The sequence below is a fragment of the Streptopelia decaocto genome (assembly GCF_964273445.1).
Source record: "Streptopelia decaocto genome assembly, chromosome: 1".
In the NCBI taxonomy this organism is placed as follows: Eukaryota; Metazoa; Chordata; class Aves; order Columbiformes; family Columbidae; genus Streptopelia; species Streptopelia decaocto.
In genome coordinates, this window is record NC_138663.1 from 122,350,487 (window position 1) to 122,368,605 (window position 18,119).

General features: G+C 42.9%; 1 protein-coding gene across 3 annotated transcripts in view; it reads right to left on the reverse strand.

The window, feature by feature from the left end:
- HUNK (hormonally up-regulated Neu-associated kinase) overlaps positions 1 to 18,119 on the reverse strand; it is a 59,213-nt gene that overhangs the window by 10,251 nt on the left and 30,843 nt on the right. For all 3 annotated transcript variants that reach the window (XM_082045993.1, XM_082045994.1, XM_082045992.1), the window contains exons 4-7: positions 13,799 to 13,934; positions 11,849 to 11,976; positions 6,238 to 6,373; positions 1,640 to 1,808 (exon numbers count right to left, since the gene is read on the reverse strand). In XM_082045993.1, the coding sequence (XP_081902119.1) occupies positions 1,640 to 1,808; positions 6,238 to 6,373; positions 11,849 to 11,976; positions 13,799 to 13,934 (569 nt within the window). The remainder of the gene's footprint in view (positions 1 to 1,639; positions 1,809 to 6,237; positions 6,374 to 11,848; positions 11,977 to 13,798; positions 13,935 to 18,119) is intronic.

The following is an 18,119-nucleotide window of genomic DNA, read 5'->3' on the forward strand; positions in this document are numbered from 1 at the left end:
AGAAAAGTAAAGTATGTAAGATAATTACAGAAAACTAATGTTTAATTAATGTTTAATGGATAATATCCATTCTTGGCTTTCAGTGGAGGAGCATCATCTTACAGAGATGGCGAATTTAGTCCATTACATTTTAAATATCATTGATGGCACCATCATTAAAACAAGCTTGCTAAAAGAACAGAGAAAAGAAAAAAACCTAAGAAGCTGTTGTCAGATCAGAAGGGCGTTGGGGATAATTTCTCTAAGAAGCAAACACATTATGACAAAAACACCATACAACCCACCCTCCTGCCTGTGCAGTCACGTAGGAGCCTATAGACCCTCAACTAGTTCAGACTCCTTGCCAGACCACAGGCAGTTGTGTGGAGAGGCCAAGGGAAGAGAATAGGCAGCTTGTCTCTGTGTGCTGTACCCATCATAGCACTTCAGCAAGTACCATGCAAAATGGCCTGAGAGCTCCCTGTGAGGCCTCATCTGCAGTTCTGTGTCCAGCTCTGGAGCCCTCAGTACAGGAAAGACATGGAGCTGTTGGAGAGGGGCCAGAGGAGGCCACAAAGATGATCAGAGGGCTGGAACAGCTCTGCTGTGAGCACAGGCTGAGAGAGCTGGGGTTGTTCAGCCTGGAGAAGAGAAAGCTCTGGGGAAACCTTATTGTGGCCTTTCAGTTCTTAAAAGGGGCCTGTAAGAAAGATGGGGACAGACTTTTTAGCAGGGCCTGTTGCGACAAGACAAGGGTGATGATTTTAAACTAAAAGAGGGGAGAGTCAGGCCAGACATGAGGAAGAAATTTTTTGCAATGAGGATGGTGAAACACTGGCCCAGGTTGCCCAGAGAGGTGGTAGATGCCTCATCCCTGGAGACATTCCAGGCCAGGCTGGACGGGGCTCTGAGCAACCTGATCTAGTTGAAGATGCCCTTGCTCAGTGCAGAGGGATTGCACTAGATGGGCTTTGAAGGTCTCTTCCAACCCAAACTATTCTATGATTCTATGGTTCTAATAGGAAAGATGACATGTGGCAGCAGGCTCCTGCCCTAGAGAAAGCTGCTGTGCAAACCCACCAGCAGTGTTTCTGGCCCCTAAGCCATACTCAGGGGCCAGAAAGGTTGGCAAGAGATTAGACTTTATATTCATATTCTTCCTCATGTAACACTTCCAGCTAAGCTTTCCCTTAAAAACTAAATAAAATATTAATCACTCTTAAGCTTCCCCTTGATTTCCTGAATCAAATTACATTGTGTTATTGATATTTCAAGTGCCAGAATTATCTCAACATATAGACAACAGTACGCCACAAGTTACAAGTAAGGCTCTGCATGGCAACAGTTTGCTCTCTGTAGGGTAACTGCTTAGCTGGAGGGGATCTCCTATGGAAACAGGGACTCATGAGACATAAAGCCTGTCAGCAAGTATCTCTGCAACCTGGGGAATTGAATTCTTATCTGAATTAACATTAGCAGTTTGCAAGGAGTACTTCCCCTTCATAGTTACTGCTACAAAATTAGAAAAACAAACACCCAAACAAACAAACAAGCTTGGGTAAAGTCTTGAGATAAAATTCCAGCAAGCAGGGAAACTTTTAGCACTTTTTTTACCTTCCTCACCCACTTATCCAAAGACTCGGCATCAAGCGGTACTTACCCTGAGGCTTGCCAAGTAGCGCTCCAGCTTCTTATTAAGCAGAAAGTAGATGGCAAGCGTGTGACTTGCCCTGTTTGAGAGCACAGTGTTGATGACATCGCTGTTCTTGTAGCCGAGCTTCTCAGTCATATGGAGCAGCACGCTTTGGCTGAGGTCCTCCAGGTGAATCCTACACAGAGAGAGAGGCAGAGCATGCCATTTGTATCGTTCTCCAAGCCACAAAGCCTTGCCGGACATGGGGGACGTGGCAGGGCGTAAAGAATGGGCCTGATAGGCTCAGTGACATGGGAGTGATGAGTTCTCTCCTCCTGTGAGCACACAGGAAAAAGGGAGACTATTCAGGCACCACAGGAAGCTGTAATGGCTGAACAAACAGCATTGTCCCCACCATGTCCTACCCTGATGCACAACAGCACGGTGATGCTCAGGATGCCACCTTTTTTTATCCTACATCTGAACAGGGAAGACTGTCAAGATCATCTGGCTGGTTTTGAAGGAAAAGAGGTAAAATGCAACTCAGGTAGCTATATTTGGCTTTCTGAAATGACCCTTTCCTTGCAATCAAACACCACTGCACTCAGCTTCACCCCTTACCTGTGGCACAATATTAATGCACTAAGCAGGCAGGGAATTTCACGCCAGAGAAATGGGTTGTACAGGGTTGGTAATTACAGCAGCTCTCAGAATGGTAAAACTGCTGCTTTACTCATGTTAGTTAAAAGCACAAGTACAAGACATGTTTATGTACATGCTCTCCTATAATGTCAATGACAGACTCAGCCAAGGCGATAAATGGAGAACAGCAGCCCTGTGGAAATGGCAAAGCATCTTCTCAGTCTAAGTTAAAACCAGATTTTCCAAAGAACTCTGCTCCTATTTAGATCTCTAAATGTGCTGGCCAGCTTCCCAGATGTACCTGTCAGTTCCCATTCATCTCCAAAGAAATGCTGGGTTTCATTTGGTTTCTAAAGAATATCCCTTGTTCCTAATATCAAGTCAAGTATCTGGCTAAAGCAGCTTAAGAGAGCTTAGATTGTGGGCTTTTTTACAACCTGCCTTCCCCCTTCAAAAGGTCCATTCTCCCCACCTTTCCCACTCCTGCCTTGCTGTCGCACTGTCCTGTGCACCTGTGATGTGAGGAATCCCCAGACAGAAGTCTAGGTCTCATGTAGAAGACTTAAGACAAGATGCTAAACACAGTCTGGAAAATATCAAATAACTCTTTTCCTTTTTTCAGCATGCTTATGAACATTCATTCTGCAGCTAAGGAATGCTTGGGGTTGTTTTTTTTAAAGTTCAAAAGCAAAACTTATCTTGGCCATTGCACATTAAAGCATCTGGACAGCAAAAGAAATTCAAGCAATTTCTATTTGAAGTGCTCAGCAAAATGGGAAATTTTTGCTTGCCTTCAGGGATTTTCCTTAATAAAAGCAAGCTTATAAAAAGCCTGGGAGAATATTCTTCTGAAAATGCAGTTTCTGCCGTTCTTCTGCCCCATCTCCATGCTCTCCCTTTTCCTACCAAGTTCTTGTGTTGGGAACAACAGATGTTACACCTAAAATGGTGGAAGAGCACTGCAAGAACACAACACAGCTTCTTACTTGTGTTATAAAAAGCATGACTGAGAGAGGAAGTGATTCCTTGCAAATTCAGTAGTGGGTTTTTCAAAACTATTTCAATGCACCTTACCCACACCTGCTCACTAACAAAAACTTGGAGAAACTCTGTCAAAGCTGACTGTAGTGGTACTTTCTGAGGCAAGCTCAAAAGAAGCCTAGCCATGCCTTCCAATATCACAAACTTAAAGAGTATTTTCCCTATAAGGTTCCAGCATTCTACATAGGTCAAGCTTGGGGCATCAATTAAACTAAAGAAATACTATCCAAGAAATGAAGTGAAAGAAAGAATCTGTATGGCTTTTATCCTTTACAGCTTTACATAAAATGTGGGTTCAGACAGAAGGAATATCTGCTTTTCTCTTGTTTTCAGATCAAATTAAGATAATGGCTGTGCAATGCGAAAGAAAGAAAAAACATATTAATAACTGTTTTTTTAATAGCAAAGCATGGCATTTGCCATTGATGTTCCCTTTAAAAGCGCTTATAACAGGAAAGGTTTAGGATCATCACCATATATACATCTATGCATGAGCAAACATATGCTCTCTCTATAGTTCAGCACTGGATCTTCTTTCCATTTGATTTGCTTGTCTTTAGAAGAGAATGATTAATAGGCACTCCATAAATAAAGAGCATTGCACAGCTATTCTGTTTAACAGAGGCCAGTCTCTTCTGTAAGTCACCTACCTAACTGCACCAATGAGCAGACCCTAGAAGGGACGCTTCCACCACAACCTGACTAAAGCCTGAGAACTGCAAGCTTGGAAGTCAAAAATAGAGGCATGAAAATGTACCTACAAATGCAGAAGAATTGTGAAACCACACTCAAACCCTATTTCTGTCATTTTTCCTCTTTTCTACAAATCACACACACACAGCAAGAGAATTAAATTAACCATACAGTTCTCAGTTACACTTACATTCACTTAACAGATGCCACATTTAGTAGATTGATTAGATTCATTATGACAGTGATTTCATTAGCTTAATGACTCATTCAGTTTACACTTGTTTTCCCTTTCTTTACCATACAATATTCGTATGTACCATACTTCAGTACAGTCCGATGCACCATGGAAACTCAGATTTCCTTTTGTTGGACAGCATACTACTCAACTCAAGTGCACTTAAATTTGAGGCAGGAATATCGAGATAATGTGTCTGCCTGTTCTCACTCTTATTCTTTGTGAAACAATTGTTCATAGGGACCATCTTTATATTTGTCCATGTAAGTCTGGGGATTGCAGAGAGCTAGCCTCACATTTGCCCTCCCCATTTCAGTGGATAGCTCTAATGATGCCTCCAGGCATCCAAGCTGCTCAACATCTACTCAACCATCCTTGGAGAGCAGAAGATCTGTTACTCTCCACAGATCAAAGAAAGGCATAGTCACAGTGATTCTCCACCATGCAGTACTTGCAAGTTAAGACCCTGCCTCTGTAAGGGAAATGCTTGCTGCTAAATCAGGGCACCTCTGTTCCCTGTCAATGCAGAGGGAAAAGGGAGGTGACTCACATAGGAGCCTGGACCATGCAAGCTGCAACCTGTAAGCCAGTCAACTGCAACATCAGAGGGAAAAAAAAAGGTCTCCAAAAATTCGTAAAGGCTCTCCCAGGATTCAGGGCTCAAACTGATTTCCTGTGCCCTGGTTGCAGCTTGATCAAACAGTGGGAGCAGTTGTCACCTGTTTCAGCACTAAGAAGGGTGCTGCAGGTGCCCCTCAGCCCCGCAGGGGTTGGACTCATGGCTCTGAAACACACCCTGTTCATCTGGCAAGTGGTGAAGCAGAGGGGAAAATGGGTGGGAGGCACTCTTACGAGCAAAGCTGTGACCTGGGTTGAACACTGAAGGCTGGCTGTATGCATGGCTTGAGCATGCCTATGGGATCGAGTCCTTCAGGGCACCAACATAAAAAGATGGCCTGGTTGGCCAACACCAAGTCATTTTTGGGTGGAGGACAGTGGTTCAGCTGTTCAGACAAAAGTAAATCATCACACTGCTAGGCATACACTACATCTGGTATTTGGCAACTGAGTAAACTGTAGGGGGAAGGGGATCTTCACTTAGGAACACTCCTCTTAGCAAGTTAGGCCAGAAATTTAGGGGTGCTATCAAATTTTAAGCACCAAAATTAGGCTTTAAGTTGCTGTCTTTGCCTCAGTGTTACTTAGGATCTTGGTCTGCAAGCTAGTAACTCCTACAGTGAATCCTCTGCAGGTACTAGATTGTGTATGAGACGTAGCTGGAGGGCTTTGATACAGGAATAAGGTTTTATCTGATCAAATATAGACATATATTTCTATGTGAGCTGCCTAGGGCTCCATTTGCAGTCACTGGAGAGGAGCTCGGATCTCCTGGGCACAAAGTCATCCTATTACAGAATCAAAAAGAAGACAGATGAATGATTCTGTAAAAAGTACCCTTATTTCTCTCCATTGCCTGTAATGAGAGCCCGGGCTGGCTGGCTCATGTGTCAACTCTACACTGCAGATGTTTAAAGTCAAGTAAGATTATTTCTAACCAAAGTGGACCACAAGTATCTTTCTTTATTTTTTGGATGCTTGACTGGCCATGAGATCTGAATGCTGTTTACATTTAGCCATGCATTCAGCATTGCACAGGTATTCAAGATCAACCACCAACAAAGCAAGATCATCTAACTCTGACTTTTCTCACTATCTTTTACCTAATCCACAGAACCTCATGTATGTATCACAAACAGGCAGAGCCTCTACTGGAAAAGTAGCTTGGCTTTTACAGACAACCAAGGAGAAGATCAGAGCCAATGAGCTACTTGTCACTCAAGCAACACATATTCAATGTCCAATCCCAACAACTTTTAGGACAGAGTCACAAAAGAAATTCCAGAAAATGCAGTGGGATGCTGTCACACAAGGAATGAAAACTTCAGTGCCAAAGTAATTAACATTTTAATGCACATACACCCTGGCAGGCTTTCACCACTCTTTCACACAGTACCTGTTTGGATATGTGACATTAGGCGGTGCTCTCCCAGGGTAATTCTCATTAAGCCATCGATTTGCAAGTGCCTGCTGGATGTTTGGTCTCTTTGCAGGATCTGGCTCTAGTAGAGATCGTAGAAAGTTTATGGCCGCTGTGAAGAAATCAAGAAAAACAACAGATATGTCATATATTTATGACTTAACACGGTAGTTGAGTTACTACAGGTGTGGAGGCTGACCAAGAGTATACTAAAAACGAATGTTTTCCTTACAGTATGCTCTAATGTCCTTGAGAAAAAGGGAAAACCTGATAAGGGATTAGTAAGTAAAATAAACAATGATTTACAGTCACAATGATTTATAGAGTCATAAAGGAGAGGAGAAAAAGCACCTTTTGTTTCACAGCTGGTTTGAAGTTTCTACACAGGTTAGCCAAAACTTAATTTTTGTGTGAGGACAAGAGGCTGGAATCAGGTCAGGGGCAAATCACTCAATTTGTGTTTAAAGTAGAAAGAGATGGACAGGGGGTGAGTGGAGGGGTAGGATACAGAGCTGGGAGGGAAGACGTGGAGAATGGGGCTCCCTTTGACATTATAAGGACAAATTAAAAGAGTACAGTAAAATTAATGGGCTTCATTCTGTTTTCAGATACTAAACCTTCAACTTTCCATGACATGCAACCATCTCTCAGGAGTTTCTTGCAAAACTCCTCAAAAGTACTTTTCTAGTATGTTTAAGTCATGTGCTTCCTATGCGGTTAGGAGGAATGAAATATTTTCATAAAGACTCACAAGAAGTGCAGATCTGAGCCTAAAATAAACTCTGTTTTAACTAGGTCTGGTCTTCATTCCTCAAATTATCAAGGCTAGACTTAGTTTATCAGCTGCAAGATAGTAAAGAATTAACTATCTCCTCTCTAATTCCCTGCATGAAAGACAACGAAACCTCATTCTGGGAAAACCAAGATCAGAATGATTTTGTAGAGGAGATACAGCCAAGTGAGATAAAGCCAGATGCGTCTCGAATTAAGCCAATGGCAAGCAAAAGGCAGAAGTGATGTCTGCGGCACAGTTTTTTCCAGGTCAGATGGGCAGGACCTTGGGGGCTTTTTTCCACCTTCTCCCACAGCAGAGCTCTGGGCCTCCTCCTACACTCTCCTGAGTGTGTCCTGTCTACTCGTCTCCTGACCAGGCAGCCTGAGCAGCCGTGGGACAGGACCACTCTGGCACGGGATGGTGTCCTCGGCAAGCTGCAATATAGCCTTGCCAACATGGCTACTGCAGCTCAGGGCAGGCAAACCAAACCCCTTAAAGGCTTGTGTTGCAAAGCAGATCAAACTGGATGTGCTAATGCTTCAGTGCCAGAAAACTGCGAAATTATGAGCCAGTCCTCCCATTCGGCTTTACAGGCGTGGGGTCTCACCACCACAGCATGCTCTACTGGCACCACACCATCCTCTATTCTGAAGCAGAGTGGCCACAACATGTCTTCTCTACCAGCAGTACAGCGAAAACCTCATGAACCTGCATTCCCACATCCAACTTCAGGAGAACAATATGCCTTCTCACGAGTCCTCATCTGAAAAGGCCATAAAAGTTTACCTAGGCACAGTGCTGCTGCCCATCACAGATTCTCCTCAATGAGGCTGTTGTACTCCTTCACATTCACCTGGCCATCCCCTTGAGCATTTTTATTTCCCCAACCCCTCCGTATCACCCCCCACCCACAGTCTAGGATGCGACAGCTGGGCTGATGTGCCAGGGAAGGGCAGTGGACTAGGGAGGGAGGGTTTATCCTCAAATGAATCAGGGTTAGACCCGATGGGTGCTGACCCCTAACAACTTGGAAAAGCTCGGTGTTCAACATCCTGCAAAAATCTAGTATCAGCTGGAGAGGGCCCTGAGAGCCCATCCATTTCAACACATCAATAAGTTTATATGTGGAAGAGAGACAGTTTTAGTTATGTATTTACTGGTTCAGATAAGCATCAGCTGGGTTTTTTCTAAGCTCTGTCTTCACAAATCACTGATTTATGTGAGGTACTTCGAGCCGTTCCCAACACTTTTAATCGTTTTTTTGCTTTTGTTTTTCCTATGGCAGTAATATTGTGGCAATTGCAGGAAAAGCCCACATCCCAGTTCATAAACCTGCTGGAAGCTGATGCTATGACTGCTCTCTGCATGCTCTGAGTGCCTCCCTTCCATGCCTCTTGGGGATAGACCCCCTCATTAAGACAAACAACAAACCCCTTGTTCTTCCATTTGATCTCCTCTCCAGCACTTCCCCTGTCTCAGAAACCACATGCATCCCACGGGTTCAGAGCAAAGTAAATAACTCTTTCCCAAACCAACATCTCTCCCTCCCATCACAACCACCCTCAGTCCCCAAATGAGCTAACATCTTAAAAAATGTTTTTTGCTTTGTTTTGTTTTGTTTTCCCTACCTGGGCAAAAGGCAAGCTAATTAATGAGGCTTGTGAAGCACCACAAAGATAAGCGGATCCAGACTGGGAGAAACTAATTCTGGAGAGAAGATGCCCCCTGGGAGGCTCCCTGGCAGGCCAGGCCTGGGTGACATGGAGGAGATGAGTAACAGCACCTTGGCCAATTTGAGCTGTCAGATGGTACAGGGAGGAGAGAAACCTTTTCCAGTTAGCCCCATGGCTGTGAGACAGCAAAATTCATCCCCCAGGAAGCAAACATGAAGCTGCCCAATTGATTTTTGGACCTTCTGCACCTGAAGCCATTTTCCCTGCTGCACCAAGTGAGCTGGTGAGCAAAGGGGGCTGTGAACCACCCTGCCAGGGCTTTATTATGTGAGGCCTCATTTATGACTAGCTCAGGCCAGCACTAACCTAATTCTTGGTGGAATTTTGTTCCCATGGTGTAATTTTGGGGCAAACTTTGCTTTTTTGTCAAATAAGATACCAGCATCATGAGAAACTACATTTCTCTCTTAACTTCCTTGAGCATCGTGAGCTCAGTGATGACCAGAAATGAAGAGTGCTTCAGTGGGGACTACAAGACGTCTGCTGTCTTCATGTTCCTTGTCATGAATGAAACCAACTTACTGTCTTGCTCACACTGTCAGGGTGTGTGCCTGGTTAAAATGAGGCGTACAGGTGCTGCTTACAAAACTGGATGGAGAAAATGAAATTAGGTCATTTCACAAGCCATAAGCAAGGTCCACCTAATCAAATCCTTCCTCCAAACTACACGCATGGATAGATGATGACTCTTCTTATTATCTGTACTGCCTTTCTCTGCTCCAGAAGGAAGACCATGAACACACAGAAGCGGTAAATTGAGGATAAAAAAGGAATGTGTGCTAAGTATATACCAACTTCCTGAACAACTGAACTCTGCTACTTAAAATCAATAATCAGATAGCTCTGTTGTTTAAGAAGCTTAATGGAAAATGGTTTCCTAATTGGGAAAATCAAACACTAATTCCAGACGTCCCCTGTTGCTACACAGTTGCGTTGGGTACTCAGGGTTACCCAACATTTTAACTAATACAAATAAAACATACTCTTGCTCAGTGACAAGACTGGCTACCTTAATGGGACTGTGTATTCAGTAGCTGTGAAATGAAATATTGAAAGACAACGTACTGAGCAAGCAAAACAGAATCCTGAAAAAAAAATCTCTACTATATATGTGAACTTACAGACCAAAAAAAAAAAAAAAAGATAAAAAGATCCATAAACCTAAGAAGTTAACAAACACAACAATTGGCAGAGCAGAGGACCAGAGCTTCTACCTACTGACCCAAAGCCTAAACGTGGCAAGAACAAATGTCATCTTAAATCACAGTTTGCCATGTCAGTGAATGAGCAAGGCTGCTGACTTAGATCAAGAACTGATGCGTACCTTTGTTCACAGTGAGTAAAGGTTAACACGTTTAAATCTATTCCATTGATTTGCCATCATCTCTGAAAGTTCAAGCTGCTATAGTTCTCACAGGATAAACAATACTATTTTCACGGGAGACCATTGTGTCAGTGAGCTACAAATGCTACAGACATGCTTTTGCGAGAAAATCTGATCTCCACTATAAAACAGTAGGATTAATGAAGAAGTCAAATTAAACCTGTTTAAAAGTAATGTTATCTTTTTTGCTACCCAGGTCTGGTCTTCTACAGAGCTTTTGTGGGTGATTCAGCCTTTAATACATTAGTTGTCCCACTCAAGTCAGTAAAATCTCCCATTTAGAGATGACTGAAAGAAAACAATGATCAGGCAAACAGTCCATTGATTCAAAGACACTACACAGACATCTTATAACTGCTCTCTATTGGTAAAAGCCTCACTCTGCGAGGTAAGTTTGGTAAATGTTTTGCCACACTTGGAAAATGTTTACTATGACATTCAAGTCCCTGACTACAGGAGTGACTTTGCAATTGATGAAGGATTTGGCATCTAGATCAGTACAGCACGAAGCAGTCAGTAGAATCTTTCTTTTAATTTACTCAGTGGGACTTTAGAGCGTGTGCTAGAACACTAAAATAACTGTTTTGTGCAACTGAATCCTAACAGGATGTCTCCAGAATGGAAATACCAAACACTCTAATTGCATCAAATAGATGGCAAGACTCGTAGCATCCCAGCTCACTTGTAAACCCGCCACTTTACAACATGCCAGCAATATGAACTGTAGGCACGGAAAGCATACTTCATACAGATGCTGAGTGAACAAGGAACAACATACTCCATTTGAGCCACAGATAATCTGTGTGAGAAAACCCTTAACTAACTACTTCTTCCATATGTAGGTAAATCTATACTTGGGAGAATTCATCTTGTGACACAGTTTCCAGAGGCTTTCTCTTATCCCCCATGACAATGGTTGCTGGCCTCAGTGTGAAGTAAAAATGTGTGCTCTGTTACCCTTTTTCTACTTGCAATCTCTGAATTTTTTTGATTGTCCCTTGTAAACAGGCTGCCAGATACGGAGAACAGAAGCTCTCTATGAACAACAAATGTAGCACACAAAAATAAAACACAACTACAAAACAGAGTTTGTTCCAAATGCTGACAACAGTCCTGCTATAAGATGAAAAATTTTTCTGTTGCCTAGTGACATGGCTTTGAAGCAGGAATTAATACTTCTAATACTAATACATCAACAATTCTGCATTTTGTGAACACACAAAGGTTACCACAGGCCACTGTCCCAAAATATCTTTCTGTGTGCACATCATTATTCCACAATAAATGTGAGGTCATTCAAGGCAGGTCATCACTCAGCCTTAGTCATGACAATGCCTAGGAATTTGTTATTCCAAAGTAATGTGTTCCTGCATCCATGCTCTATGATAAAATCTTCTGAACGTGCAAAACTAACCAACTACTCTACAAAAGCAACTTCACAGATTTTCACAGATCTGTTCCTCTTTGTGATCAGCATGACCTGGCACTTCTCCAGCTTAAATACAGAAGTCAAAGCAAAAGGAGTTATGTTACAGCAACTCCTGCAGATCTTTTGCAGGCTAAAATGAAAAAAAAAAAAAAAGTATTTTTCTCAATTGGTGTGCCATGTCGGCAGCATGACTCACAATCCAGAATTCAATGCAGTGGTTCTGACCGACTGGATCTGAACAGGTCCCAGCACACCCCCTTGATTACCTGCAGAGAGCTGAGTGGGAAAAGGGTTCATTTCTTTGTCCACCATTTTCTGGTATAAAGCTCTCAAGCTGAATGGCTCCACGGTAAAAGGTAATGTTCCAGTCAACATTGCGTACATGTTCACCCCACTAAAAGAAAACACAGAGAAAAAGAAACCAAAATGTTCAGGAACAAGGAAAAAATTTAGTTTAGGTTTTAGTGACTGCACTTCATCTTTAATGTCTGACATTAACCAGGCTCTCTCTTCTGTCGCACCCAATAATTTGGGCAAGAATTCCCAGAGTTTTGCTTGTGGAGGGTCACACTGTGTACGACATCAGTTGGAAGCCACAGAACTGAGCCCAGATCTTGAGCAACTCCTGGGCTAAATGCCACCCCACAACTGAGTCTCTCCTCAGGCTGCATGAACACACGGCATTTGGAGGCCTCATCCTGGTGCTGCCCCGGCTGTGGAACAGCTGCCTGCACCAACGGGAACATGGCAGGTCCTGCTGTAGAGCCCAGAGGTGACCTCCACCATCTCTGGTGCAGCCCAAAGATCAGATGCAGAACAATTACATTTTTCAGAGCAGAAAACTTACTGCTTGTTTATGCCCAGCCAAGTTAGGGATGAAAAGCGTGTTGGGCATTCTTGTTCTTTTTCCTTTTAAAAGGGCTTTAAATTCAATTTGAGTGGAATTCCTCCTTTTTGGGAATTTGTTTCCTCAGTCTGCTGAATACACATATGTGAACAAAAAGAAACCAAACCGGTGTGCTATCATGAACTGTGATCACAGACACCATTTGTTCAGCTATGAGGAAGGGTAAGAGTTAACCGTATTTTCTTTTTTTAAAAAACAATTATTTTTAAAAAGAGGAGGTCTTTATTACTGGATAAATTTAAATGGTTTACAAGAATGACTGTGCTCTGTTTGCCCGTGTTCTTCGGGGCTGGTACTCTCACCCTGGATGTGGACGGATGGCCCACTGCTGGAGTGAGAAGTTCAGAAGCCATACAATGATTGAGCTGTGGGTCTTCTAGGAGGGCAGACTGCAAATTAGGCTTCAGCTGGGGAAGTTCTAAAGAGCCTTGAAGTGCAACAGGGAACTCACCTGGTCAAACTGAGAGATTAATTTGACCCAGGTCCTAGTCTGATACATAAACTCTGGCCAACCTTTCTTAGCAGTAGTAGTGTTTTTCCAGCACTTCACATTTTCCAAGCATTACTGTAATTCTGTTATTTCATTGAAATTTATACAAATGTTGATATCCCCACTTGGTGAGGGAAAATCTGTCAACACTAAAGCAAAAGCTAAAACTCGACTGATTTCAGCTAATGCCTCTCCAGGACCGACAAGGATAACTGACATGTCCTTGGCCAACAGGAGGGTAGTGGGACATGCACAGTCTACAGCAGTACTGCAGACAAATTAATTGTCTCCACAACATCTCTGTAGCTTCTCCTGCCTCTGGCACCAGGGACTTCTGTCTGTTCTTTTGCCTGAACACTAATAAGCTCACAAAAGCTTACATGTTTTCTGGCCATTTTTATTTCCCCTTTAAAAACTGTGCTTTCAAAGTGATGACTTGACTTCATATTGCATTTCCTGTCAGACTTGACTGTGGATAACACCCAGAGCCCACGTGAATGCTTGAGGATCCTTTGGAGAAAACAAAAAAAGCTGTTGGCCCTCTTGTGCCAAAGCCATGTCTTCTACTGTGTCTGAACATGATTGATCAACAGCTGTGCTTTACTGCAATCTCTTTATGCTATATGTTCTAGCAAGCTATATATAGGTACATAAAAGATCTATTTCAGAACACAATATCTGTGCAGCTTAGTTCAGAGAGTCATGCTAATGTAACAGATTTTCTTGCTCAGAGTAGCCAAGTACATGAATAATGTTTCTCATTTGAGCAATGGGTTATGATGACAGTAATAACAATTATAAACTAGAGAAGTAACTCACATGGACCAAACGTCTATTTTGGGCCCGTATTTTTTCCTTGCCAGAAGTTCAGGGGCTGCATATGCTGGGCTCCCACACTGGGTGCTGAATGGATCAGAATAACCCAAGATGCCTGCACAGTTGCTCAATCCAAAGTCTGTGAAAGGCACAGAGACAGAGTTATGAAAGAGACAGATACAGTAAAACCACGCTAGAACACAAGGAAAAAAAAGCACATTTTTTTCCAAAAGCTAAGCAACGAACTGCCTAAGAGAAAAATCATGCACATGCAAAAATTCTATAAAATTTGTTTCTCTGAGGTGCTAAATAACCAGAGATTTCCACAAACAATAGAAAAGACTTAGAATATGTACAATTATCAATTTTATACACAAAGCAACTACATTTCCCTGGGAACTGAATGGCAACAACTGGAACTGAGATTGTCCTGGGCACTACATGATGTGGATGAGAAAGAAAGCCACTTCAGGCTGTCATGGATCCCATAGTATTGTAGTATGTGATGTAGAGGCCAAGGTTGGGACTTCTTCAACGTCTTCCTCTAAATTGTGTAAATGAGCCATCAGATGTAAGACGAGGTGGGGAGGGGGTTGCTTTCTGGGTCTACTGTGGTAATGCACAGACGCAGAGGTTTGCAGAATCAACATTTCAGCTCTGAAACAACACAGGGACATATTGGAGCAAGAAGAATATGTTGATTTGGCTCCCCCCTCTCTGACTTCTGCCTTGAATTACTGTATTTCTGGTCCCTGGGTGTATCTGACATTCTTTTGCTGGCAATAACAATGAGGGACCGGCAAAGCCTGGCACCATGAGCTGATGGGAGCCAAGAGGCCGCCTCTCCGCACCGAAGGAGGCTGTGGTTTCCCAAGACCTCTCAGCCAACTCAAGCCCAGGCTGGCGCCGAGAAGGGTGTTCCCAAAATCTCCCTGTCTGTTCCAGCGCTGGTATGGCTGTAGGCTCAGCTGGGTTTAGGGAACAATCTTAAAATTTAAACCACTAAGCAAGGAAAGAAAGGCAGGCAGAGTCTCACCAGTGGCAGAAGCAGCTGGAGGCAACATGTGCAGCCAGAGGAGCACAAGCCCACCCTGCCTCGTGGTAGTCCATGGTTGGCTTGGGAGAAAGCAATTACGAAACCACAGCTGACATGGAATGTGAGGAGAGGTTGCAAAGGGTCTTCAAAGTAAAGTCGAACAACTTGATGTGATAAGGGGAAGAAGCAAGACAAGCTCACAAGGAGGGGGATGACACAGGCAAAGCTGACAGCCTTTGCTGCAGGGCAGCACATTCAGAAGTAGCAGATCTAGGGAAGTCACTATCAAAGATGTTTGCATTTATTAATAACTTGTTATTGATGGCAGCTGCAACAACAAAAATACTGCTATTAAGAACACTGACATCTGTTTAATTCCTTGCTTTTTTTTTTTTTTGGATCCAGTCTTCTAAAACATTCCCAGAATGCATGTGTTTAAAATGAAAATGGACTTATACACAAATGAGGCAGTCAGAAGAAGCAGAATACTGAATCCTCTTCCTATAGAGTGGTGTCTTGCATCCATGCGTCTCATAAACCTGCATATTTCTGGGTGTTCTACCCACCCGCCTGGATGGGCTAAAACCAACACATCTTGCAGGTCAAATGTAGCAGGCAACTGTTGAGCCCATAAAATACTCTCCCTCCACAGAGTCATTAATTTGAATCTCTCTCCCTTATTTGCCTACTTATTTGCATAAGACTTGAAGTAATGGCGTGTCCTTTAGCTTTTACTGCCATATTAAATTTGGCTGAAATCAGACAGGAGTTCCGCAAGATATCAGAAGTGCTCTGCCAGGGTGGTCACATCAACCTTGTTCCCTTACAAAACCAGGTGAAAAAATTATAATGCTTAAAAAAAAAGCAATTATAAAGATGACTATGTGAGTTGGAGTGCCCAAATGACTACACAGAGCTTTCCACTTGACTGGCTGCATCTCCAAGAGCGAGACAAGCACAAGAGAGGCAAGAATCACTATATTTAAACATCCAAAGGGGCTTAAAGGGGGTTTGCTGGAGAACATTGTCAAAGCGGAAGGAAGGATCGAGACAATTTCCTTGCCTCTGATGGGAAACAATTGTCTCTGGACACTGCTTAATCATCTCTGCTAGATATGTATTATCCCTGGGGCTTATACAAATACCTCTGAGAATCCATTTACTTAATTAATGTATTTACTAGCTATGGCCCAAGATAGGTTATGTCAGCTGTAAAAGACTTTTTAAAACTTCTAGAAATAACATCTCCACACAGTATTATCCATGGTGTTTACTCTGCTATGTCATACCACCTCAAGATTACTTGACTGTAATATAATCCTTTACAATCAAATTATATAAGGGCTATATTCTAAGATAGTGTAAATCACCATCCTTTTATCATTATCAATGGAGGTATACTCTAGTGGAGGTTTTCATTATCTTATTTGCTTAAACTATAAACATCTTACTCACTTTTTTCAGCTCATGCATTTAATCTAGGCTGGTATACTCATTTTTTCTAGTGCTCGTTGAAATGCAGAATGCATGCAAATACATGCATATTGGGGACAGGGATTTTGTCGTGAAAGAAATGGGAATGTTGTTATTAACACTGTGGCAGCACATTGTGATCGCAGTGTGACTTTTGCTAAGGATGCACTGCTGATCTTGATAAGAATGATATTACCACCAGCTCTGATAATTTCACTGCCATTCCTGCCTCTGTCTCGGGCTTCCTCTCAATAAGCCGAGCTAATTACAGAATTCAGATCAAAGGCCACACGTGGTTTTCCAAAGTAAATATTATGACATGGAAACTCCACCACCCCCACTGCTCATACTGTGCGTACTCTCGAAGTATCGCATTACACCACTACTCTTTAACGCCTCCAGGAAATCAACATTAAGCTATGGATATATGGCTATCTCCAAAGCTGTGACAGTTAGAATAGGGACAGAGTTATTAAATAGCAGAAGCCTTAGCACCAACCTCATGGACAAGTTTGAGCACCAGAGATCCACAGTGCTCAGCAGAGCTATGTACGTATTGGCAGGGGTCCTTTTGGTGGTATCGGTCCTTGAGCAGGATGCCAACGACTTGGTGTGGCCCATGAGCATCTTTATCAGACACCTACCACCATGAGTTGGTAGATGAAGAGAAGTGAAGCATTTCCAGCATTTCCAATCCTGATGTTCTTAGATTTGAGACTTAACAGACAGCTAAGAATAAGGCCGCTTAACACAGCAAATTAATTTTTCTAATAATACTATCTAAGAACAAATTATAAACCAGCTTGTCACAAAATTCTTTATCAGATGTTGTCACGTAGCTAAGAAGTGTAACAAAAGCAAGGTGCTATTAAGCAGCTGGGTGAAAAAAAGGACTCAAGTGATTCAATTCCCATTGAAATCCATGAAAGTAGGGACTTTCAATGTCACTTCCTTCATTTCACCTTCTCTTTTTCCTTTGCAGTGGGTTTTCTTCATTTCATAGTTATTATAAGAGCAACATTTCTATTAGGTACTCATGTGTTTGCAGCTGCACAAGACACGGTGACCAAGCTCCCACCCCAAAGCAGTTAATGTGAGCTGTTTTTGTAGCTTCAAGTCTCTTCTCCCAAGTAGCAAGTGATAGGCCAAGAAGAAATGGCCTCAAGTTGTTCCAGGGAAGGTTCGGATTGGATATTAGGAAAAAATTCTCCACAGAAAGGGTTGTCAGGCACTGGAACAGGCTGCCCAGGGAAGTGGTGGAGTCACCATCCCTGGAGGTGTTTAAAAGGTGTTTAGACGAGGTTCTTAGGGACATGTTTTAGTGCTAGAGTGAGGTTAGGTTATGGTTGGACTTGATGATCGTGAGGGTCTCTTCCAACCAAAATGATTCTATGAAAAGCAGTACTTAATTCCTCAAGACATGTTCTTCACCCCTGAGGAACCTTCCTAAGTAGGACTATGCGATAACACAACAGCTACATAAATATTGTACTAAGTGCTGAAAGAGCTGAGTGAGGGAACAGGCAGGGAGGAGAAAGAGGAATAAATTATCTGGCCCATTCTACCAGCCACAGACAGGTGCTAGAAAATTGTCCTTGTTCTGGGAAACCCTGGTGGTAAGGTAAAGCTGCTTGACAACTCCAGCACTACTGCGACCACCTGGAAAAGAGGTGCTGGTGAGGAGAGGTTGCCCAGGGACCTGAGGCTGGGTTTGGTGGCCCCTGCACCCCACAAGCACAGCAGGCAGAGCACGAAGAACAGAGGCACTGCTTCTTCAGGGTGAGCAACCAGAGGTCACCAGCATTGCTGTCGAGA